The sequence below is a fragment of the Lipophrys pholis genome (genome assembly GCF_963383615.2).
Source record: "Lipophrys pholis genome assembly, chromosome: 22".
NCBI classification, from domain to species: domain Eukaryota; kingdom Metazoa; phylum Chordata; class Actinopteri; order Blenniiformes; family Blenniidae; genus Lipophrys; species Lipophrys pholis.
Genome location: NC_137644.1, coordinates 18,007,822 through 18,031,923, shown reverse-complemented (window position 1 = coordinate 18,031,923; position 24,102 = coordinate 18,007,822). Strand labels below are relative to the sequence as shown.

The 24,102-nt window shown below is 41.5% G+C and overlaps 1 protein-coding gene across 2 annotated transcripts in view; it reads right to left on the bottom strand.

Moving 5' to 3' along the window:
* Positions 1–2,987: 2,987 nt before the first annotated feature.
* Positions 2,988–24,102, bottom strand: part of cacna2d1a (calcium channel, voltage-dependent, alpha 2/delta subunit 1a) — a 92,665-nt gene continuing 71,550 nt past the window's right edge. For both annotated transcript variants that reach the window (XM_080491623.1, XM_080491624.1), the window contains 16 exons: positions 22,326–22,386; positions 22,139–22,245; positions 20,645–20,729; positions 20,413–20,475; positions 19,008–19,126; positions 18,351–18,422; positions 17,888–17,955; positions 17,760–17,798; positions 17,604–17,675; positions 14,176–14,328; positions 12,984–13,036; positions 12,350–12,405; positions 11,118–11,244; positions 9,910–10,022; positions 9,094–9,176; positions 2,988–4,216 (listed from right to left, as the gene is read on the bottom strand). In XM_080491623.1, the coding sequence (XP_080347749.1) occupies positions 4,094–4,216; positions 9,094–9,176; positions 9,910–10,022; positions 11,118–11,244; positions 12,350–12,405; positions 12,984–13,036; positions 14,176–14,328; positions 17,604–17,675; positions 17,760–17,798; positions 17,888–17,955; positions 18,351–18,422; positions 19,008–19,126; positions 20,413–20,475; positions 20,645–20,729; positions 22,139–22,245; positions 22,326–22,386 (1,394 nt within the window). In that variant the 3' untranslated portion in view covers positions 2,988–4,093. The remainder of the gene's footprint in view (positions 4,217–9,093; positions 9,177–9,909; positions 10,023–11,117; positions 11,245–12,349; positions 12,406–12,983; positions 13,037–14,175; positions 14,329–17,603; positions 17,676–17,759; positions 17,799–17,887; positions 17,956–18,350; positions 18,423–19,007; positions 19,127–20,412; positions 20,476–20,644; positions 20,730–22,138; positions 22,246–22,325; positions 22,387–24,102) is intronic.

The following is a 24,102-nucleotide window of genomic DNA, read 5'->3' as shown; positions in this document are numbered from 1 at the left end:
TCATGAAGGTATATAAATGTATCCCACGTCGCCTCCATATGGATCAGTCGACCTTGTATTTGTCAGACAACAGCAGAAACCAACATCCTCTTTAACGATACGCACACAAACTGATTTATCAAGGGCAGTAGTATCAAATGAACCATAGAGTGTCGGTAGTTTGAGCAATATTTACATAATATCTTGATAGGCTGTAGATATATAAATTACCCATAAACACACCACATCTTCAAAAGTTTCCACACTGATTTGTTTTTCCAGTGTCCACTTCTGGTCCTGTGGGTTTTAAGTATTATTTATGATTTTCTTGGCTGAATTATTTGATTCTGAATCAGTAGCTGAATTCTTATGAGTGCATTTAGTAAAGAAAAGGTCCGGTTCCTTAAAAACCATCTACAGTAGCATCAACACATTGTCTTGCCGGCCTACGATGCATTTATATGGACCGAATGTGAGAAAAAGGCACACTAAATGAACGGAGATGAGCCCACATGGGAGGAGTAGGAGTGTGGACAGACTGCTGTTGTATAGTAGTTTTCACTTGGTGCTTTCACAGTGTTCTAAACTGCAAGGAGTTTCACCACCATGTGAGTGTTTGGACAAAAACTAAAACACTGTAGTTTGAACTGCATTTTCCTTTTTTCCAGTACAAATTTAGACAAATATGTCCAAACCCATGTTAACATCTATTTGCATCCTTTGACAAACTCAGCTTGTCAAACTGCGTTTTCACCACAGCCCAGCTTTTAAATGTAGTTTCAATTCCAACGGGAAGGCACTCGGCATGGCGAGGATGTTATCTCGATCTCAGGGAAAATGAAATCTCAAAAAAATCTGTCTGCTAGTTTTTGAGTTATCCGGTTGACAAACCAACAAACAAACCAACTGGAAGCAATGAAAGCATTTACTTCCAGAGGTAAATAATTTCCCTTCCGAAGACTCCAGAGGGTTGTTGCATTCTGGCAACGTTTCATAGTAATTGAGTTCTTTTTGTCTGTTTTTCCACTCATAAACAGTATATGGGGATATACGGAGTTTGCCAACATAAATAATGAGCTTGATGCTGCTATTTATGTTGATTTTTTTTGGGAACTTTTACCTGCAATTCATAACAATAAACAGTTGCTTGGTTTTACATCCAATAGATTTCGTCATGTATTAGGAATACAGGAAAAACGCAAAGGCCATGTTTACGTGACAACGTTTCAACACATTGTTTTTTCGTTTGTAGGACAACATTTTCTAATTTTATGTCCGTTTACACGGAGATGGCACTGAGAACAATGTAGTTTTCCTGTAGGGACACTAGTGGGTGCTGTTGTTTGTTATTATAATGAAACCACACACACAAACGTGCGCAGAGAACAATACATTAAAACGTGAACAATGGGAGCACACAGACATTCGTATGGACAGACAATAAAGTTGGATTGTGATTCCGGGTGACTCTCAACTATGAAACTACCAAGTCCCAGGAGAATATGTGCAGCATTTCAGAAAAATTGTGATATTTTTTTCTGCGTCTCCGAGCACTCATCTTGCGTTTGAATTTAAATTCAACTTTTCACAACCCCCCAGCCTTTGTTTCCCTTCCCACCAAGCAGCAGGAATTACCTTGATGCTATAATGGCTATTATTAAAAAAAAAAATTGGTCATTGCCAAACCATTACTTTTACTTAAAACACTCCGAAACAGTGTCTTTTGATGAAACTAAACCTTACTGTACCTTGCATTTAAAATTTATTGACATGATTCCTGTTTAAATATCACAAGGAAAAGGCATTCTGGGAAATACTAATCAGTTTAATCAATTTCTTTTTACTTTCTCACATCCAGTTTCTTCCAGAGTTAACTGGCTCACACAGATCGGTAAGTTAGATTTGATATGGACCACACACTAAAACGCTTTACTTTTTGGCAATAATAAGATAAATAAATGCTGTTCCCATTTTCAACTCATGCCGACAGCATGATTATGTATGAAAATATTTTACGTCAATCAATGCCTTTGCTGTCTTGCATAGATTGTGAAATTTCAGCTATCATAAGATATTCAAAGAAGAAAAAAAACTTCTTTCACAAAATCAAACTTGGCCGTCATTTAAATATTTGAACGCCCTCGCCTTATATTAAAGGTTTTTAAACAGACATTTTCTTGGTGCTGAACTATTCCTTTTTGACTGCAATCAGATGGAAATAAATACACAATGTCTGGGCGCTGGCGAGTGTATGAGTTGGCAACAGTGGTAAGATAACTTTCGATATACAGTCTGACTGAAAACTGGTCATATACTTCAATTGGAAACAGATTACTAGTTTCTGGGACCCGAGGATGAATCCAGTTTACTGCAAACTGTGGGATTACGGACAGTGAATGGCGTTTCTGATCAAGAAATAGCACCTCTAGGGGGCAGTAGAGAGAAATAGTAAAGAAGTGAACTTCCTTCATATAAAACTTTACTGGCTATTTTACTAGTATCAGAAAAGTTATTACATCCAGAATAATAATAAAAAAAAAAACTATAAGTATTTGACATAAACTATTTATTTGCTGTTGGGACCCCAATCAGGATAATAAATAAATAAATAAATGAAAAAAATGTAGATAATGAGCTGACTTTAAGCCCCACTCGCAAATACGACCACAAAAGCTCTTCCTGTCCCTGCAAACACTTTACTTTACAAGCGGTGGTTATGTATTTGAACCCAAGTGAGCTACATAATGAAAGAACAACAGGCTCATGGACGTGAGCCTCATGAAGTCGTGACCACATTAGGCTGGTGCAGTGAAGACAGTCGGGGCTAATGAGTGAAAGTTTTGGTCCACGGGCTAATTTGCCAAATCTCTGTGGGTTTTTCTGGATTGCAGTGAAAACGCAGACAACAAAAGGGCCGAGGGAACGTTTGAGGTTGTCGAGAGCTTGTCCCGGGCTCGAACAGTTCTGAAGGGACTTTGAGTGCAAATGTGGGTACAAAACAAATTCTTCTATAACCCTCGTTCAGTTTATTTTATAGCGGCATTCAAACAAGCAGTAAAAAGTTGTCCTGACACTTCATTCGGCTAACTAATAAATAGTAAAATGAAACTACCATGTAGGGGTTTAGTCTGAGTCACGGAGTCCACATGGCACGAGAAAATCTTTAGTCCACTGAGAGAGCGCAAGACATCAGCCATGCTCATCCTCATGGGTTAATGCTCGCAATGGCACCAGAGTTTGGACTGGATCGATCCAATACCAAGGCAGAAAGTCCGATTACTATTCCCACTCCTGCTCAGGACCATCAGCTACAAAGCTAAAATCCATACACTCTGAAACAGGCGCTCTGTGGCAGTGGAGGGGGGCAGCTCTTTGTGCATAAACGGAACGATAAACATGATTTCCACACCGCAAACAAGAGGATGCAGATGAGAAGAAGCCAATGGCTTCGGAGAGAGAAATGTCATGGGTGGAGTTATCTAATCAACTCAGCCGAGAGGAACGATTTGGCATCAATTTCGGAAATCTTTGCCGAACACCCTACCAGAAAAAAAAAAAAAAAAAAAGCAATAAAATACCTACATAACTAACCACTGCAAATCGATTCAAAGTAAAAACAAAGCATACTGCTGCAAAGGGAAGCGCTGTTTCTGGCAGTGGTGAATGAAACAGATCATCTTTTAACAGCGAGTCCCCACGTTGTGATTAAAGTCCGGATACTGTAAGGCAGTCCAATGTCTTTCTTCAGTGACATCAAGCTGGATAAAGTCCGTTATTTGCCAATCAAAACAAATGTTCCTCTAATCTCTGCTGGCAGGGACCTTTAAAGGGACGAGGAATAGCTGTAGGTCGAAGGCCTTTTATCATTCAAATTATCATCTTGTCACATACATTTCTTACGTCACTTGTACCCCGGTGAGAACACTTCGAGAAACCCCTGAAAATGAAGAAGAAACTGGCAGAATGTGGGGCTCACAGGTTGGGTTTTTTTTGTTTTGTTCGAGACGAGCGCTTCTCGTCGAGCGTTCCTCATTTCGGTGGCAGCGCTGCATGCTGGTTGCCAGGTTGGGGATACGGAGGGAGGGACATAAAGATGCGATCTGTTGTTCAGAGGTCATGATGGGACGGCGTGGCGTCTGGAGTCAGTGGCGATCCAGAGCAGCACCAGCTGCAGAGCCACCATCAGGCATACCGAGGGGCTCAGGCCGGACACCCCGCCGCAGTCGGGATCCTTCTCCTGGTTCCAACGGACAAGAGGGGGGAAAAAAGTTAAGTTAAGACAAACACTTCACTAAGCCTAAGTCTAAAATTCAATTCAGTTTCAACAGATATAAATGATCTGCAGAAGAGGGGGGCAAACTCATTCATTAAGTTCAATTTGATGTCAAGTAGCTGGATCAATAACATGATAGGATAATAGATTTTAAATTTTTGTGACTCTACGTGTAATTAAATATCGTTTTACAGAACCTGGACTAGTAATTATAATTTTTTTTTCATGGATGATAAATACATTTACAATGTTACTCAAGCAAAATACATTAAGGTTGTTCTCCATGTTTTTTGAAATTCTCGTAGCGTACATTATATTTCAATTGGAAAAAAAAACCTGATATGGACATTTGCTGTTCATTGATTCTCGGGTTTCTGCAGCTTTAAGCTCGTATTTTCATTCATGTCGATAATGTGACTTTATTCGCAAAGCTAATTTTCAATGACGCAATAATTGATCTCTTGTCATGCATCCATAAGTTCAAATAAGAAACAGCTACAGTGACAAGTTCAGTCCCTGTTTGAACAACATTTCAAGTGGAAATGCATGGTGTTTTTTTTTTATGACTGCAGGCTGTATGTTTGACAAATTTGTTACATATACAACCGAAAAACCTTATTTTTCTTGTTCAAAGCTTGTGTGACTCTGATGTATTGTTATAATTTAAGTAGCAGAGACTTCTGGCATGACTTCCCACGCAGGCCAGATTTGCACAATATCAGACTGAATAAAGGCATATGCGTTTTGACAGCGACAGTGCTACTTACAAATCCACAGATAAAACATCTTTTTGCATCAAATGCGCTGCAGTTGGTTTAAATTTGTGTCAATGAGGAAAAATCTTTCTTTACGCATTTTATTTTTAAATTAATTTTGGACAGAGTTGCCTTGTCTACAGTTTGCCTGAAGTTGTTTTTGAGTAGAATGTTCTTAATGCTGACACATCGATAAATTATGGTGTCATTTTGCGGGTTATCAACACGATTGGATTTAACAAGCAGCGTTTATGATTTTACAAGGCCATATTTTCAATGACTGTATCGGTTCTGAACGGGTCTCCGGCTTGTTTTGTCTGTCCAACCTGGCAACAATGCATTTGAGGATCATTTTTAACTCCTTTGCCATGACCTACATCAAGAAGCTTTTATTTAGAGGACTTATTAGATGTCAGAAAGATGTCACACTCTCCAATGGAGAAATCGTCAGGAAAACCTAAAAGTTTGAGGTTTTTATAAGAAATTATTTGAACCGACTCTGATTTTAATCTGAAATAAGTTTATTCGTGTCATTATTTTAATAATACGTCATGGCTCACATACACAATTAATCAAATACGTTTACAGAAAATATATAAAAATAATAATATTAATAAGCTTCAATGGATTCTTTTAGTTTTTTTCTAAACCTGGCTGGGAAATTGTTAGAAAGATGTCACACTCTGGAATGGAGAAAAAAAACTGAAAAAAACCTAAAAGTTTGTATATCAATGATTTGAACCTCCTCTGATTTTAAACTGAAACAACTGAATTTGTGTGAATATTTTAATAATACGTGTTAAGGCTCACATACATAATTAATCAAGAATGATAATAATGGTTTTTTTTTGGACATGTCTGGAAAACTTTAAGCAAATGAAAATGACAAAAACTGCTTGATAATGTATCGCTGTAGGGAAAGCGAGAGGTAAGAAGAAAAAAAAACTTGAGACGCATTAAAAAGGACACATGAAAATCGAGATACAAATGAGAAGTGAGTGGTCTGTTTTTGCGAGCGTCTGCACACACAGTAATCATTAGAGACACGAGAGCCGGAGACAATAATGATAGATGGGGGGGGAAGTTGCGAAGAGCATGGCTTTCAGTTCAAAGTCAGGTGAGTCGGAGGAAACGTTGACGAGAGACAGAAACGGCCGGGGAGGTAAAAGTCGGGGAGGTGAAGTCAGACGGTGGTGTAATATATGAGAAGGCAACAGGTGATGGGGACGAGTGTGGGAAAACGATGGAAGGAGACTCAAAGCGGTGGGAGAGAAAGAGAGAGAGAGGAGATAAGGTGAGGAAAACACAGCGAGGACGGGAAACTCACAGCAAAGCCAGAGACTGGAGCAATGAGGTAATGACAACATGGTAATGAGTGAGTGACAGAGAGAAAGAGACGGAGAGAAAGAGAGAGAGAGAGAGAGTGTTATGGGACTGACCCGAGACAGGACATGAACAGTGGCAGCAGTAACATGAGCAGAGAGGCGGCCAATGGGGAGCCTGCGCTCCGTCGGCACATGGCCTCATCCTAACCATCAACAGCCAATCACAAGGCAGGAAACAGAGAAAACAGAGAGAGAGAGAGAGAGAGAGAGAGAGAGAGAGAGAGAGAAAGAATCATGCAGAAAAAAAAGGTTCATACTGTTAGCAAGTTAGGAAGCAAACCGAAGCATCGATTAGTTCAATAGTAGTACAAGAGTTAAGCATTCAAAGAGTTAGAGTGTGTGTGTGTGTGTGTGTGTGTGTGTGTGTGTGTGTGTGTGTGTGTGTGTGTGTGTGTGCGCTTGTGCGTGAATGAGACAGTGCAGGCAGAAGAGTTCATTTTAAAGACACTGACATTAAGAAAAAAAAAAGACTATAGAGTGAAAACAAACACATTCAAGCAGTGAGGTTTCACACGCAGAGACTCAGCGCGGCTCATAAAATATGTTTGTTTGGCTTAGTTATTCATAAGTCGAGTAGCAACCAGCTGTTTATCTTTGCATGGGAAACCTGTACACATTTTAGAAGAGAGAGAGGGGGGGGGGAGAAGACATGCGCCATGTAAAGATAGAGATAAGTAGTGGAAAAGTGCAGTGGGTAGGATTCCTCCTTCTGATATATTGTTTCCATATCATGGGAGCAGCTTAAGTGTCCTGGAGCGTCGCCACTGACGAGACATGACCGATTAAACCGGAGTGAAAGTTTTCTGTTGTCTGTTGCCAAATATGTTTCTTGTGCACTTCCTCTCGCTTTTCAGGTAAAATAGGGAAAACAGGTTAAGCAGAACAGCAGGACAGGAGCAAGGGACATTGGTTTGATAGTCTTTACACATAAAATACATTACACTGTATATTCTACTACTTTAATACTTCTTATTGGCTTACAAATTGTGAATAATGAATCATTTCCAGTAGTATTAGATTGTAGGGGTAATTCTAGATTTTCCTCACTTTGAACACCAATGTCTGTACTCTCTTCTCCTGATATAATTAAAACCAGCTTGTTGGTTATTTTAACCTACACAGAAGTAAAGTTTTAAACTCTTAAGCCCTGAAATATAAAAAGGTTGATATTGATCTTGATGTGAACCTGATGTGACTTTTAAATGAAATATTTTCTGTGTCGTACCTCAAACATGGACTTTGTGACTGATCATCTCCCACGATGCAAACGTGGCTCTTCGTAAAGAAAATAGTTTTTTGTGTAAACAGAGCCTAATACGACTCATTTTTTTGTTTTCCTACTCAAAGCTATGATTGGATTGAATCATGCTTTCTGTCTTTGCAAATCATTACATCAAAGTATTTATAAAATTCCTTCTGGGATTAATAAAATATTCATATTCTATTCTGGTTAGAGGCTTTAACTAACTGCCTGTTTTAAAATTCAGCTTCTCTGACAATCTCACATTCCCTCATTTGTTTATTTCACAGTATAAAAAAACACCACAACATCAAGGAAAATTGATGAACTTTGTGTTTTAGTGTAATTCACAGTGTTTTGGGTGTTAAAGAAGTTATTGAACATTTTGAATTGTTACTACTAACGATTTAAATGTAAAAATGAAAACATAAAAAAAGAAATTCAACATAGGAGATGATTGGTGACAAAGTCAGTGTTTGAAAATATTAAACTGTCAATCAAAAGTGGCAGTGAGCCGACTGAGGAAAGTACAGCCGTTTCATAGACGTTTCATTTCGGAAAACGTGACAAATCCAATCTTCAGTACGAGAGGTGTTGGAGGGTGAACGTGAGTCTGCCCCAGTTTTTATACACGCAAACCCTCGGTAGTTCAGGCCATACGTGCGTTAGTGACACATGGAGTCAGTTGAGAGTCTTTAGGTCAAGTGGTTTGTTTAAGTAGGTGTTGAATCCTAGAAGGAGGGTACAAAGCACTGCAATATATATAAGAGGGATACTCCGGCCTCCTCATCTGTCTAATGACGGCGGTACTAGTTAGAAATCTCTCAATTTAATTGTACTGCAATTGCAAGAATAGGACATAGTGGGATTATGTTCATTTTGTCGTTTCTTTTAATGGACAAATTAGTATGGAAAGATGTTTTACGTTGCTGACATCTTTGTGTCTACAGTCTTCCTCAGAGCGTCGTCAGACGTGTGATGACGTGTCGGCCCTGCAGGCCGGGCCTCAAGTTTGACCTCAGCATCTTCCTCTCCATTGTTTCTTTAACATAACACACTCCCCGAGTTTCCATTCAACGCTCACATAAGAGCAACTGTTTGCCGTGAAATGGCTCGTATAAATCTGCTATATACTACCTGTTCTCTACCAAATAGCAGGTAAGCGACTGTCCTGTGAACGTAGTGGAACATTTAGCAGCTGCGGAGTCGAATATTTCCCCCCAGGAGGCAATGAAAACCAAAACGGAGCCGAGACGGAGTGAATATTTGACTCCCGCTCACCAGGTGGCTGGATACAAGTCCCATAATGACACTTAATGTTAGAAGTAAATAAACACCTATCCACTTCTTCAATGATTTAGCAGTTTGGTAAAACCCTACATGGAATGAAAAAAAAAAAAAAAAAAAAAAAAAGGAATAGCGCCGTTGAAATCAAGCAAGATTGTGACGAAAGCTACTTACGTGTTCATTGTTGTCAAAACAAACTGCAGGCCCTTTCCTGTACCGAGGATTGAGGGCCATTTCACAGGGATTCGGACCATTAGCTGGATGAGTTCAGTCAGGAACAAGTCACAACTTGATGATGTTAACAATAAATACCCCCCCCCCCCCCCCGCCCCCCAACTTGTTTACTGCTGGGAAAACGTTTAATATCTTATGATTAAAAAGGAAAATCCTTATTTTTAATTAAAGTCCTAAATCTTCAACTAATTGTGGAAAAAAAAAGAAGAAGAAAGTTGCCTCTCTTTCTGGATGATTTTCAGCACATTGCCCAATACCTCAAAGTTGTGGCCGTCATTTTTGAGCATTGTGTTTTCCAAGCAGCTTTATCTGTAATTGAGCACAGCCCTGTGTGTTTAAAAGAACATCATAGAATTGTTTGTAAGCTGTTCAGCAGACTTATCCCACACGACCATCTGCCGTACAGACTCCCGAGCGCGAGCCAGCGCAGCCGAGCCTCAATTGCGAGCCAGTTTGTAAATGTCAATTACCACGGAAATGCGCGCTCGTTATTACGGCTGTGGGATTTAGAAAAGACGCAAATGGGGGGAGAGCGGTGAGAGTTATGAACGACGGAAAAACAACATATTTGCAAAAAAGGCAGAGAGTACGCGCTCTCTCTTCCCGAGATTCTTTCAAAAGGTGAACGGTGGAAAAAAATAAATAAAAAGATTGCATCTCCCCGTGACCGGTTTGTCAAAGTTGTAAAACATCTGCTCACTGAATCAAACGCACACGTCCCCTGCCAGATGATAGCCGTGTTCGGTGAAAGGATACACTGCTGTTCGTCCTGTATTAACGGCTTCGTGTCGCAGGACGTGCAGGTGCCTTTTGCATCAGCAATGATAAAGACCAGGTTCGTCTTGGGCAGCTTTTCAGCATGGTAGAGCCTGGAGAGGAGCACACACACACACACACACACACACACACACACACACACACACACACACACACACACACACACACACACACACACACACACACACACACACACACACACACACACACACACACACACACACACACACACACACACACACACACACACACACACACACACACACACACACACACAGACAAGAGACACACCAGCAGTTGTTGACACGTGGGCTCGAGTCCAGGAAAGATACGATTTCACTCAAACGCACTCACGAGAGATGCAGAAAGTTGAAGACTTCACCAGAAAGAGGAGGTTTGAGTATATTCTGGTTGCCGGTTCTAATCTTTATTTGTAATTTTTTTTAAATAAAGCGACTAAAGTAGACAGTTATTCTCCCCTACACGTGATCAAGAAAGCTTTCATCTTCAACACTCAGGCACAATGAAAAAAATGCAGCGCTCTCCGGCCGCCTCTATACCTCGGGGCGCGTAAACCTGCTGTGCCACCCCACTGTCCTCTCACAGCTTTACTGAAACCCACATGTCGCTGCTGCGCAAATGATTTTCTCTGCTTTTTTTTTTTTTTTTTTATGGCGGTCGTTAAAAAGAAACGTGTGCGCGGCTAATGTGCAGAACGCCGCGCGGCATGCGGGCAGGCACTCCATTAGCCGGCACGAGGGGGCCTTAAAACACCGTACATATACACACACACGTGCACACATCTCTCTCTCTCACACACACACACACACACACACACACACACACACACACACACACACACACACACACACACACACACACACACACACACACACACACACACACACACACACACACACACACACACACACACACACACACACACACACACACACACACGAACATGCCAAGACGGTGGTCCACACCAAGTGACTTGACTTCACCTTCATGGCATGTGAATTTTTACAGCCCTGTCTTTAGCGCTATCGCTGGGGACTTCATTTGTATCTCACGGATGGAAAAGTATCGGCCACAACTCAAACTCGGGAGCTTTGGTATAAAACTGCATGTTTGTATAAAAGCCTGCTGCGTGGGGTTTCGTGGCGGACTCTCGTGTGGAGTTTTACCTGGAGCAGTTTTCACAGTCGACGGAGCCTCTGAAAGACAAGCTGTCGGTCTCGTAGAAGTACTGCGTTTGCTCTGTGATGCACACCTCCTTCAGCATGGCGTCCGACGCCTCATCGTCCATCTCAGCTGCAGGAGGCCGTCACACACAGATTTATATGGCGTATCACACGCTTGAGATAAAACGATAAGTGACACTTTTTTCCACTCAAGTCCTACAAATAATGAAAATGCAGAGGTGTGTTTCAAGTTAATCAATTCAGCTCAATCTTTGCCTACCTTGTCGTGGCTTTTTTGAATAGTCAAGTGGGAAAAAGCTAATTTACTGTAGTAGTAGTAGTTTTATAGTTGAGTGGAAGTTGAAGGGTTAAGACCAATTTCAGCTCAATTGTAGAACATTTTGGGGTTTAATCCAAGCACAAAAATCACTTTTTTTTTTCACGGGGATTTCCATTTCTAAATTTGTTTCAAATTCTAAACCACAAACGTAATGGAATATGCTTCATAAAGCATCATTTTTAAATGATTGTTGGTATTTGTAGAGAAACTGAGCTGAACCGTTGGCGTGTTAGACGGCAAGTGGCTCGTTTTAGCTTCGTGTCAAAGAGATTTTTCGTTTTTCTTCTGTTTTTCACTGTTTTTATTCAAGCGTAAATAACTTCTGTCACTGACGCTTGTTAGCCTCTGGTCAGGCAAACACGTCTGCAAAAACTTCAGCTGCCAACTAATTGCGAGGAGAGCAGATTTGTGTTTGTGGTCATGACGGCAGTGAAAACTTATTTTTACAATAAAATAAAAATAAACACAGGCGCTTATTTCCATAACGGATGCTACACTCTTTACGGGCCACAAATGAGACATACTCGTCACGTCATTTGACGGCAGTTTGTTGTTTTGAATTGTTAATGACATATCTCTGTGCACACAGGATATACACACAAACACAAATCCGCATTTTCACAGTCTGGCAACATCTGACATCCTCTGACGACAAGTATCCGACGGTGCTTACAAACAATATCGCGAGCACATTATTCCACCATCTGCTGAGTATTGCTTCAAGATTTTAAGACAGAAAACTAGCTTTGTAAAAAAAAGAATTGGGGGGGAAAGAATGCACATATATAACAATTAAATCTCCATGAGGACATTTGAGCTGCACAAAGTGGGCCATAAAGAAAAAAAAAAAGCACGATTAAAACCTTTCCGATGTATGAAATTGATGAGTGCTCACCTGCGTCCAGGAAATTAGGGAATGTGATGCTGACCAGCAACTGTTGCAGGATTGACCTGAGAGCAAAAGCAAGTCCCAAAGATGAAAAATGTCTGGATTCATTGGAACGTATTCTACAATAAATCATCTGTGCGACTGCTGACGCAAACCAAAACTAAACCAACAGCCCGTGTGTATGTTTGTGTATGTGTGTGTGTGTGTGTGTGTGGGCCCTGAAGGCAGATTTCTTTCTAATTTTAGAAATTAATTTAAAAAAGCTCAAATTCATATATGTGGTCACACGGTCATTCCCTCTTAAGATCCATTTTTATTGGACATATTGTAAAACAAGCTGTTAATGACATCAGGACGGAGGGAAGGAGCATAAATCAGGAGAAGATTTTGTGGAATGTCGACTGTCTTGGGAACAATTCAGCTATTAAACAGATGCTATATGTCCATTTGGAGGAAAGAAAAAAAAAACTCTTGCCTGCTTTCCATTAGAATCTGGGTTTAAGGACTTACAATGCTGGTTTTTATACTGTATATTTCTGTTCTGGGGGGGAAAAAAGGATGACACTAATGCTAAACACATTAGAAAATGTGACCAAAAAAAACAAACAAAAAAAAAACCTAAATAAGAAAATGGACTTACCAGGCCGCAGCTGTCGCCCACCATCCTAAATTCAAAATATCTGCTATGGTAGGCTGTGAGGGACAAAAAAAATGAGGATTTTTATCAGCAAACCACTTAATCGGACTTATGAAGTAGAGTTTAACAAATCATTTAAAGCTGGTCGAGCCACTCCGAACATCCTGTTTATGTTTACAGTGGCTGCAGACGGATCGGCTTTACCAGGCACAAAGACCAAAAGGTCCGGTCAGAGATTTTCCCTTTTTGGGAGGAAATTAGAACGCAATCCTCCTCGACAGATGTGAGGATAAATATGTAAACAAAGGAGCAGTGAGAAAACAAAGTAGCACACGGTTTGAATAAAGGCCCCGGCATGCTGCTTTGATTAGGGTTAGCATGCGAGGGCCTTGTTTTGGTGAATCAGGCCTGTATTCTTTTCCTTCACTCCTTGATGGCTGCTTGAGTCATCAAGGAGTCCCAACTAACCGTGTTAGAGGCATCACTGACTGTTGACAGTGTCTTTGATCAGGACAAAAAATCTGCAATCTTTCATCTCACCTTGGCCACTCAAGCGTTCTGTACACATTTATGGTCCAGCTGGGAAAGTACAAGTTTCACTTGCCCTGGATTTCTGAAACTATGAATACTTTAAAAAAAAAAAAAAAATTCTTTTTTTACTAGTTATCAGCTCATTACCACTCCCTGTAATATAAACCTTTCAGCATCAGGGGAAATTCATCACCGTCACTGTAATGCCTGCAGACAATTTGCATCATTTCACTGTAAGTTAGACGTTTTGGAAGTGATGAAAAACAGCGCCGGTTTCTACATCGCTTGCCGCGTTAGCCAAGCACGCCGGACCACCTAATCCTGTTACTGCGACTGCAACTCCCCACTCTAACGCTTTCACCATACCCTCTGTTTCCCTTCTCATCTGCTAGATCCAGATTTATGGCTCCCCTGTGAGCGATGGTCTGTGTGTGTGTGTGTGTGTGTGTGTGTGTGTGTGTGTGTTTCTGTGAATGTGTGTGAGCGATTTAAAGTGTAGCTCCAAGCACGACTGGCTGCTCTTGTATTTGCCCCTCTGGTCATATTGGGAAACGAGTAAATGTATACGTACGGATATCAAAAAGGTGTGAACATGCACAGCGTGGGTGTGCGCATGTGAAATTGTGTGTGTGTGTGTAGTCGGTCTCTGGCTTATGTAACTCACCACGTAGACGGATCGCAGGCCTGCAGCCGCCTTGCTCTCTTTCTCGGGGTCACAGAGCGACTGGTAGTCGTAGGTGCTCTTGGAGGTGAACAGGGACGAGTTGACCAGGTTTTTCATGAGGATCGGGTCGATTACTCCAAAGAAACGCCCGATCTGATGTCAGGGGGGGATAAGGGGTAGAGGCGGTTTCAATGCATTTGTGCAGCATGGCATTTGATTTTTTTATGATATAAATAAAAAGACACATGTCTGAGGGCTCGGAGGTAAAAGCTGCCAGTGGGGGTTTGACCTCTTCGACCCGAAAAGGGGGAATAATATCAGAAACAAAGAACCATTGACATTTTGTAATGAAGAAAAAAAATAATGCTTCTTATGATATTAAGCATGAACAAAAGCATTGAGAGTGCATATATGTGTTCACAGCGAACGGACACTGACACGCTGTAAATCTCCCCCGGACCAGGATGATAGACTTCAGAATAATCTGATTAACACAGTCCACCAGACGACCGTAAATTTCCACCCCGAGGAAGTAGTTTGTCTCGGCATCTCAGAGGTGTGACACGACCGCGTGCATGGAAGCGTTTAAGTTCTTGTGTATCCAGGAGGGAGTTTGTACAGTAAGTAGCACCCATCCAAGTGTGTGTGTGTGCGTGTGTGTGTGTGTGTGTGTGTGCGCCCACGAGGAAATGCAAACTATCCTTTTCCTTTGCCTTTTGTAAGGTCAGTGTTAACAAGCCGCCCTCCATATATCCATTCCACTTTCCTCCAACAGCCAAAGGATATATAAATCTTCCAATCTATAAGGTAAAGGCAGGCCTTCTCATCTTTCCCTGTGTAATAACACAAATAATGAATTAACAGTCACTGCCCTGTTGGCTGCAGACTCCCCGAGGGTTTTCTTATTTTTTTTTTGGAGAAAGAAAAGCCCTGAGCAGGAGCGAGAAAGACATAAAGCGGGAGAGAAGGCGAGAAGCTTTCAGAGAAACTTTGCTCCTGTAGGAAATATGATTGAGGGCACACAGTCTTTTTCCAAACAAGGTCTCTGAGTTTTAGTGCTGCTGCCAAACTTCAGAGGGCAACTGATTTATCCAGCGCACGCCGGGCCCTGATTAGGAAGGAGCTGAGGCCGCATGAAAAACATTTACTCAGACGACGGCGGGGGCCCACTGTTAGCACAGTGTAGCACAACCAGGGGGTCGAGAGGTGCGGGTTTTTTTTTTTTTTTTTTCGGATTTGGGTTCGTATCAGTTAATGGTAGGAAACAACGGGTCAAATTGTGTTTTCATTCTTTACTAATATCGAGAAGGGCAATTTGAGACTGATGAAGGATTGTGAACAGGTTGTAACCCTTCAGGACAAAGTGGGTTCTTGTTTAGGTTATGAGCAGTGTAGATTTAATTTCAGTGCATTAATCAAAGCTCCGGTAGTCTGAAGGTGTAGTATTCATAGGCATTTCTAAATGAAAACATTTACATGATGGTCATTTTACCAGTAACTAGCTTCGGCTGTGTTTTAGGAAAAGTTTCCTCTGTTGCCATGGAAACTGATCAGGTGTTATCCGACCATTCCCATATTTAAACAAAAGCCCTTTTCCTCTAGTCTTCCATCTTTTTTTCTACATGGCTTCATCCAGAGGTCACCAGAAGCCGCACCTTCGGGCATTTTAGGGTCACCAATTAAACTCAAATTCACTGTGGGAGTAAACTAGAGTACCTGGAGGAAACCCAGGTGTGCACAAGGAAGACAAAGTTTCCCAAGAGCTGAAATTTTTATTTATTTATTTTATTTTCTTGGTAGTTTGGCCCGATTGGAGCCTCCTGCAGGCCAGTTTTGGCTCACAGGCTTTATGTTTGACACCCTTGAATTAAAGGTCAGAAATGAACTCAATGGACATGTCCGTGGCGTCTGTGTTGTTGTTGTTGTTGTTTTTGTTTCCAGACAATCATCCCTACAGATGTTAATGAGGTGGAAGTCATGTCACTTTAGCTGCAATGCTCACATCAATTCGGGAGACCTTGAACTGCATTCAGTCACCACATGATTGAACAATGCTGCGGACGTTTTTAATAATGTTCAGCTTTGTGATCTGAGCTCCATCTGCATACACACACAATCTCAGAAGGTCATCCATGTGGCGAACCAGCGGTTGTTGCTTTCTGGTTGCCTCAGATCTTCTGAGTGTTTGACAATAAAGGCAACAGTTTGTAATGTTCATTAAAAAAAACAACCCAAAAAAACAGTGTGGATTCAAGAGATATATTTTGCAATATGTTATATTTCACCCAAAAGAACAGCAAACCTCCACTTGTACGGACAAAACTGTAGCAGAGCAGAAAGTATGAGTCATTAAAACGGTAGACAGTCTTCTACATGCTGTTTAAACAAGACAAAAACACTGTTTATGCTCACATGTTGCACTACGTGTAGCCATCTTGAAAAAAAAACTACAGGTCCTTGAAATTGCCCCGAGTTTACCCCTGGGATGCCGATCTAAAGGCGGCGGGTCTGTTAATACTGGAAACAGTTTGGACTTCTGAGCCTTGACATATTTGTAAAACAGCGAAATGCGAAGTTTACCGAGAGGTCCTCAATCGAAAGCTGAAGGTTCCTCTGACAGACTGCCTGTGCGACGCCAGGAATGGTACAAGTGGACATGTTGGAAGTTTGGAGGATTGCTGAGTGCGCTGGCGAGCGGCCGGATTGTTTCTAGCCTTCTGTTGGACTCTGCAGCAGCATTTCCTCAGAGCTCTTGGGAATAATTTGCTTGCAGACTTTTGTATGTTTTGCATGGGAAAAGTTCTTGTTCACACTGTGGGTGTGTCGGCTGAACTGATATTATGATTGCTTTTTTTTTTTTTTTTTAATCGTGTCCCACTTCTTATTTAATTGTTTGTTTTTCTTCGTCATTTCACTTCTATGGGCACCGATATCATGAAAATAACAACAAATTAAGAAGATTAAGAAAACTAATTGAACAAAGTGAACAAGGAGTAACGCCATGACGGTCAGATAGCTGAATGGACACAAATTGACCAAACTAAGTAGAGAAATATTTAGAAGTCAAAGGTTGTGGCTGTCATTTCTAGAACGTGCCTGACAGCAGTGTCTTATTTGGGATGCTTATTGATTAAATAAATACACTGATTATATGATGCACGCATGGTAGTAAGTGGTCATGTGTAGGTTTTTTTCCACGCCCACCTAACATCTAAGAGCATAATTGTTGTGTTGTTTTAGTGGCATATTAGTGAGTCTAGATTACATCTATGTGAGGACAGTCATCTCTCCGTGTCAGCCACACAATGGATTGGTGAAATGTCCATATTTGCTTCCCTCCTCATGGTGAAGCAGGTGAAGAAGATGGCTGGATGATGCATCTTGTTCACAAGCTCAAATGATCTTGTGAGTTAAAAGTGGAGGCTCACCTGACTGATGTATTCATCTCTGTTGGACATCACCAGGAAGCCACCGTCGTCCAGTATCACACAATCTACGTACTGTAATTACAAAGAGAGATAAAATCAGCGCCGACTTCCTGTAAATATAAGTAATTATAGAAAATATGAATATGGACCACTCGCCTCGTCATTTCTCTGACAGCCGCAGATCTCATCGTTGCACTTTAAGAACAGAAGAGCGGATTGATGACAAGTTTTGGATCAAGTGCGTACGCACATTTCGGTTTTCCCCACACATCTAATCTACTTACGTTCGTCTTGTACGTGGTGTTGATGAAGCTCGCCATCCACGACCCGATGTCCAGCTTCACACCGACCACTGGGACAAAACACAAAAGCCAGACGTCCTCGATCATATTGGACCTCCGTGTAAACTTTACACTCTGAACTTAGAAAATGCAAACTTGGCAAACGATCACAGGCCGCCAGACAACTTGATGTGCGGTTTGTGTAAGTGTGTTTGTGTGTATGTGTCAGACTGAGAGGGAGAAATAGACAAATGAGGTGAGGTGGCCATTAAATAAGAGACTGAGGGCGTGTCTTGAGATATAGGAGCACGAATTCAGTTCAGGCTATAGGGTTGCAAATACAAAGCACGACAGTGAGAGTGAGCGTGTTTACGTACAGGTGGCAGAGTAAAAGACACAATTTGAGATCTAAGATTTAAGCATGTAAATACAATTTGTGCCTGTCTGTACTTGTGTGTGTCCTCACCAGCTGGCTTGAGCGTGATACCGTTAATCTTCAGGTTTATGGCTCTGCTCACGAGCACCGAGTCGTCATTTGCTGCGAGAAGAACAAAGGAAACACTGTACAGAGACTGTATACACATTTCATTTTTATTAAAACGTTTATTGGCTTTTGCATTACACGCTCCCTCGCTGAGTTAAGTTACCACTTTTTAAACTTCGGCCCGATTGTGTCCCCACGCTATTGTGACATCGGCGTAAATCACCTTGAAAGAACAGCTCGAATCTAGTAAATCTCAGCGTAATTCAACACACGTGTGCTAAATCTAGACTCCAACAACATAAAAATGTTGAGTTATTATTTGATTAAGGCAAAAGTGGTATTTCAGAATTGTATTGTGTTCGAATAGCAGGCGTTTGTTATATGTCAACCAAGACTTAAATAAGAGAAACCCACTTCATTGCCTTTTCTCAAAGGGTTTTTTACTTATAACGAAATAAGCAGAGGGTTAATGTAGTAGTTGTTTAATAGAAACACATTCTTCTAAGATTTTTCAAGTTTAATGGAGAATCAATGAAAAGATAAATCAGGCTTTAATGCAAAGCCGTAATTGAAACCGTTATGACAGTTGCAGACTATATAAATCCTCTCACACCGATCATGCAATAGTCTCTCACTCACTGTTGTTCTCAGTGGCTTGGTAGGGTGTTGGAGTGAAGATGTACAGGTCGTTGTCCAGACTGCGCTTATAGAAACTTGACTCGTACGTCTCTGCCTCTTCTTTCCAGTTCAGCCCAGCACTGCCGGAAAAAAAGACACACAGACGAACACGATGCCATTATCAAACCTCTCATTGACAAACGTCAACTCATCCCATAATGCAGAAGTGGACAATCCTGATCCTCGAGGGACACAGTCATTTTTGTTAAAAGATACTTTCTGTCTTTGTTTTTTTTACAAGACTCATCTTCACAATATTCTTCATGAATATGGAGTGTACAAATATATTTCTGGAGTGTAGAAATCAAACCCTATATCGTGTAATTGGGGGTTTAGCCAATTCCAATCAAAGTAGGCCCTCCCTTTGACTCCTCACACAATCAGGCAGCTCTGCTCGGGCACATGGCACCACGAGAGGAAGTACTTCCTCCTCTTCTCAAGATGGGCATGTGTGGCCGCACCTCCATCATGTCAGTCTTTCAGGTTTTCCAGGAACAAACTTACTGACACCTTTTAAATCAGGGCGTAGAACACTAATATTTGCTCAGGCTTTCCATAAAACAACATATTTTTCTCATTTTATTCCAATTATCTTAATAAAGCTTACATATTAGTTTTATTTTTTATGCCTTTCTTAATCAGTGTTTTAATGTAAGTCCTAAAATTAATGGTTTAAGATTAAGATTCTTAATCGCCTTATTTTAATGGATTTCCTTTATTTCCTGTAAAGCACCGAATTGCCTCGTCTCTGAATGGTGTTTTATCCATTTGTACATTTCTTCCATAAATAATTTTTCTTTCAATGCATTATAAAAAAACAACCCCATATGTTGACTTCCTCTACTTTTCGTCTTTACTTCCTACCTTCCTTCTACCTTCAGTGGTTGAACTTTTCATTATCATTCATTGTTAATGTGACAATTTCTGACATCTACAGTGAAGTAGAATCTCTGCTTCAGCTCTTTAGTTTAGTTTTAAACGTGATATTTTTCGTGTGTTGTACCATAATCATGTTTCGCTGGTAGGTTATCAAGCAAAGTCCCAAAACTAACTCGTCAATATCTAGCCTGGCCCAAGAAAGCCCAAAGCGTCCTAGGGAAAGCCCTGGAGATAAATAAGCCAATAAGAGGCCACTTGGTTTGACCTTTACCCCCATGAACCAGACACTGGCAGTGACTAAAGGACGTTTTAGAATTCAGCAAATTATTTGATGCTATAACTTCTGAAAGATCAAGCGCTACACGGGCACGTTTTACCTCTCTCAGCAGACCGCACCATATTTCTTTATCAGATAATCCCAAACATATTATCCACCTCTTCCTGTGCTCCTAAATCAACCCACCCTCCTCCATCTTTTGACAAATACCTTTTGGGGTAGACTCGTGTGATCCCTCCATCAGTGGCAACAAATCTGGCCAGGACACCATGCCTGACGAGCAGAGAAAATAAAGCTATAAAACATACAGTTACAAAAATCTGGAATGTGATTTCTGCCTGTTTGACATTTACGGTCGGTGCTGAAATACTTGAGCCATCTGTAGTCCATTTTTCCACTTGGACATTCATTATCAAACACCAAATATTGGCGTTTCACTCACTGCAGCTCGTTTAATCTCCAAATCTTGATCAGGTCTGAGGTAATGCCAGCGTCCAGGAGTAATCTGTTCACCAGCTCCACATTGCCTGAAGAGCAAAACATCAACATATTACCTTCTGAGTTGGCTTTAGAGTCTCTAGGTTGTTCAAAACGGCAAGCCGAACCCTTGGAGGTCATGAAAATATCTATATTTATTTCACCATTGTTAATGGGTGTTCCTAACAGGTTGGTAAAAGGTGTAAGAAAATCTTTCTGCAGACGTCCTACAAGACCACATGACAGACGTAACAGCCGATAAAAGCTGCTCGCCCCTCGCCCACTTTCTCTTTAGGCCGTGCCTGCCACTTTGAACCCTCTGACGACCCGCTCCAGTCCATTAACATCGAGGCTCGTTGATACACACCCACCACCTCCTCCAACCTTTATGACACACCACACACATCAGAGAAAACAGCTGGTGCAACACTTTCTCTCCCCTCCTTCTCCACCTTCCTTCCCCGTGCAGTGGTTTTCATTAGAGATTCTTTATTGGAGGCAGCCGAGGAATTCCTAATGTACTTCAACTTCTTCGCCACTGCAGTGGCTTAACCAAGCAAGGCGTGTAACGACGCTCGAGCCGCCGAGAGTCCACATGGGCCCGAGCTCCTCGCTCCCACTACCTCCGCACTCTCCACGGACTCCATTAAACTAGCAGCCAATAATACTGAAAGTAATATCTAAATTGAGTGAAAAGTTTTATTGGATCGATCACGTCGAGACGTTTGAAGTGAGTTTTTAAACGCAAACCATCAAACTGAACTATGGAGCATATTAATGGAGCCCTTTTATAAAGACCAGGGGACCTTTTGTTTTACTCAATACCCCCCAAAAACCAGCGATTCATATCATTGAGCGTATGCAAGAAATGGCAAGGATGTTAATGCGTTGGTCAGATGTTAGGGAGAAGGTCCATTGGCCTCTGATTTGTGTTTTATTGCTCCGCTCGCGCTCTCGGCTTGACGTGTCCTGCTCTTTCTCACAAACACACAGTAATTGGATGAGGTCGAGCGGCTATAGGTGGGGTGTGGAAGGCATATTACTGGTGAATATTGTGCGCGCATGGGCGTGTGTGTCACATCTAAGCTTGACGTGCCTCACACATGTGCAGTCAGGCGTGTGATGGTCAGACTTTTAGAGTTAGCATCAAAATGGGTAACATGAACACAGGGGGTTCCACATTACAAAAAGCTTTGCCTGGTCATGCACACCAAACCCTCCAGCCGGGTCTGCATTTGACTGCAGAGGGAGGCCTCTGGGAATACATTTTGGTTGGCGCAATTCCCTTCAATGTTCAATGCACACCTTAATACTGAGCCAGATGTCTGAGATTTATTCACATAAACATACTAGAGCAAATATTTTTGGGCTTAACACTTTCCCTGGCGGAATCCCTGGCATATGAACTTTGTTTCTGGAGGACAGAAGAAACTTTTTTTTTTTTTTTTGGGATACATACACATAGGATTGTTTGGAGTCTTTGTGTCGATGTACATGTTAAAATCCATGAGGAACTCAGTGTTGTTGGAGTTCTTCTCTGGTGGCTTTAGGTCCTTGCAGTAAACTCTGCGGGGAAATCAAAACCACCTTTGTCAAACATCAGTGAAAAACATCAAGCGGAAAGTACAAAAATGTACGTATCTTACCTGGGCGCGATAAACGTGTAGCCGTATTCGTCAAACTTGTCCGCCAGCAAGCTTTCAGAAACTGGTGGTAAGTTTAAAATACGATGAGTTTTCCTGTCACGTAGGTTAATACCAGAGAGGGTATTGCTCTAAACATTGAACTGAAAGTATAGAAGAGGTGTTGCTCCACTGGAGTACAGTGCAACACTTGCTGAATATTCAACAGTACAGTTTAGACAAAACTCCCACAGAGACCACAAACTGTAGTGTCATATCTGCACATTTCTGACCGTGTGTGGCCTATATAAAGTTAAGGGTTCTGGAATAAAAGAAAACGGAGGCTAGATTTATCACCCACTTCACATAGCTGCACTAAGTAGAAGCAAATGTTCTGAGAGCTTAAACTGCGCGGACAACTAACACAATAAAGGAGCACGGCGCTGCACGTACACCTGAGAATCCGGTAGTGAAGAAGTTGGGGTGGGAGTCGGCTTTAGCCAGACGAACTGGCTGAAGCACGACGTGGCCCGAAAACAGGAGGAGAGAGATGAAAGTAAAGAGAAAAATACTTGCCATCTTTCCCTGGAGTGGAAAAAATCCCAGCAGAGAGAAAGTGAGCGAACAAGAGGATCATCCCCCAGGGAGGTAAAGACGAGATGGGGGGGGGAGAAAGGGGAGGGTTGGGGGACAGGGTAAAAAAAAAAACCACAGGGGTTAAAGGTGACAATATTTTATTCACAGAGCGAGCCCTGAATAGAAATATTGCATTCTGAACAAAAGGTTTTAGGTCTTTGGATGTAAATGGGGACGGTGCCGATGTGGAACACAGAGAGAGGCTTAACATGTGGCCAGAAGGTTTTAAGTGATACGTCTGTGTTTTTAGCATTAGTATTAGCATTCTTTTGGTGATCACAGTAAATCTGTGGTGTTACTAGACGTCTGTGATGTGTCAGCATTACAATAAAATAAAAATGGGGAGATCTTGACCGCAGATCTCGGTGTTCCTTTGACATTCTCCAAAAGCACGTCGCATTGACTGCACAGCAAAATTTCACATGACGACACGGCTACTCCCTCTTTGGTGGTCAGAGTTGGGGAAGTAATTGCACCCATGTGGTCTTTCTTTGATATTTGGTCAGTGCTCACTAATCCAACAAAGTATCCAGTAATGATGGATAGCGGTGAGATTTGGGCAGTGACGACTGAATACATTTGCTGGACTCTCGCACGCCTTTGTGCTCCGATGATGACATTTTTGTCAGTTTTATAAATTCAATCAAATTTTCACTCACAAACACGAATGGATTTCAACATAACACAGAAACACGGGAGAGACGCTGCGTTGGCTTGGCAAGTCGAGGACTAATGGAAGTGGGAATTGATACATGACAGCTTTTTAGTTTTTTTTTACATCGACTTTGACACTCGTTGAATATAACACACACAAGAATGACCACCGAGCTCTATCACTGTGCTGCAGTAAACGTTCAATCTGAACCCACAAACGAGGTTAAGCTAATGACGAAGCGCACAGAAGGATAGACAGAATAGATGGGGGCCTAATGTGTTAAGAGAGACCCTGTCTTTCATTAGGAGTTATTTAAAAAGGCTGTAAAACCCAGTATGAGTCAAACAAGAGAAAACCAAAGAAAACAAAGTCACACAGCGGCTCGTGTTTTGGGTACAGACTCACAGCTTTCTCCTTTATGGCTTCACCTTTAGGTAATACAAACATCCTGTCCTCTGTTCTTCCTGCTGCACTGGGTTAGTGCCAAAACCACATCTGAGGGCCATTGCA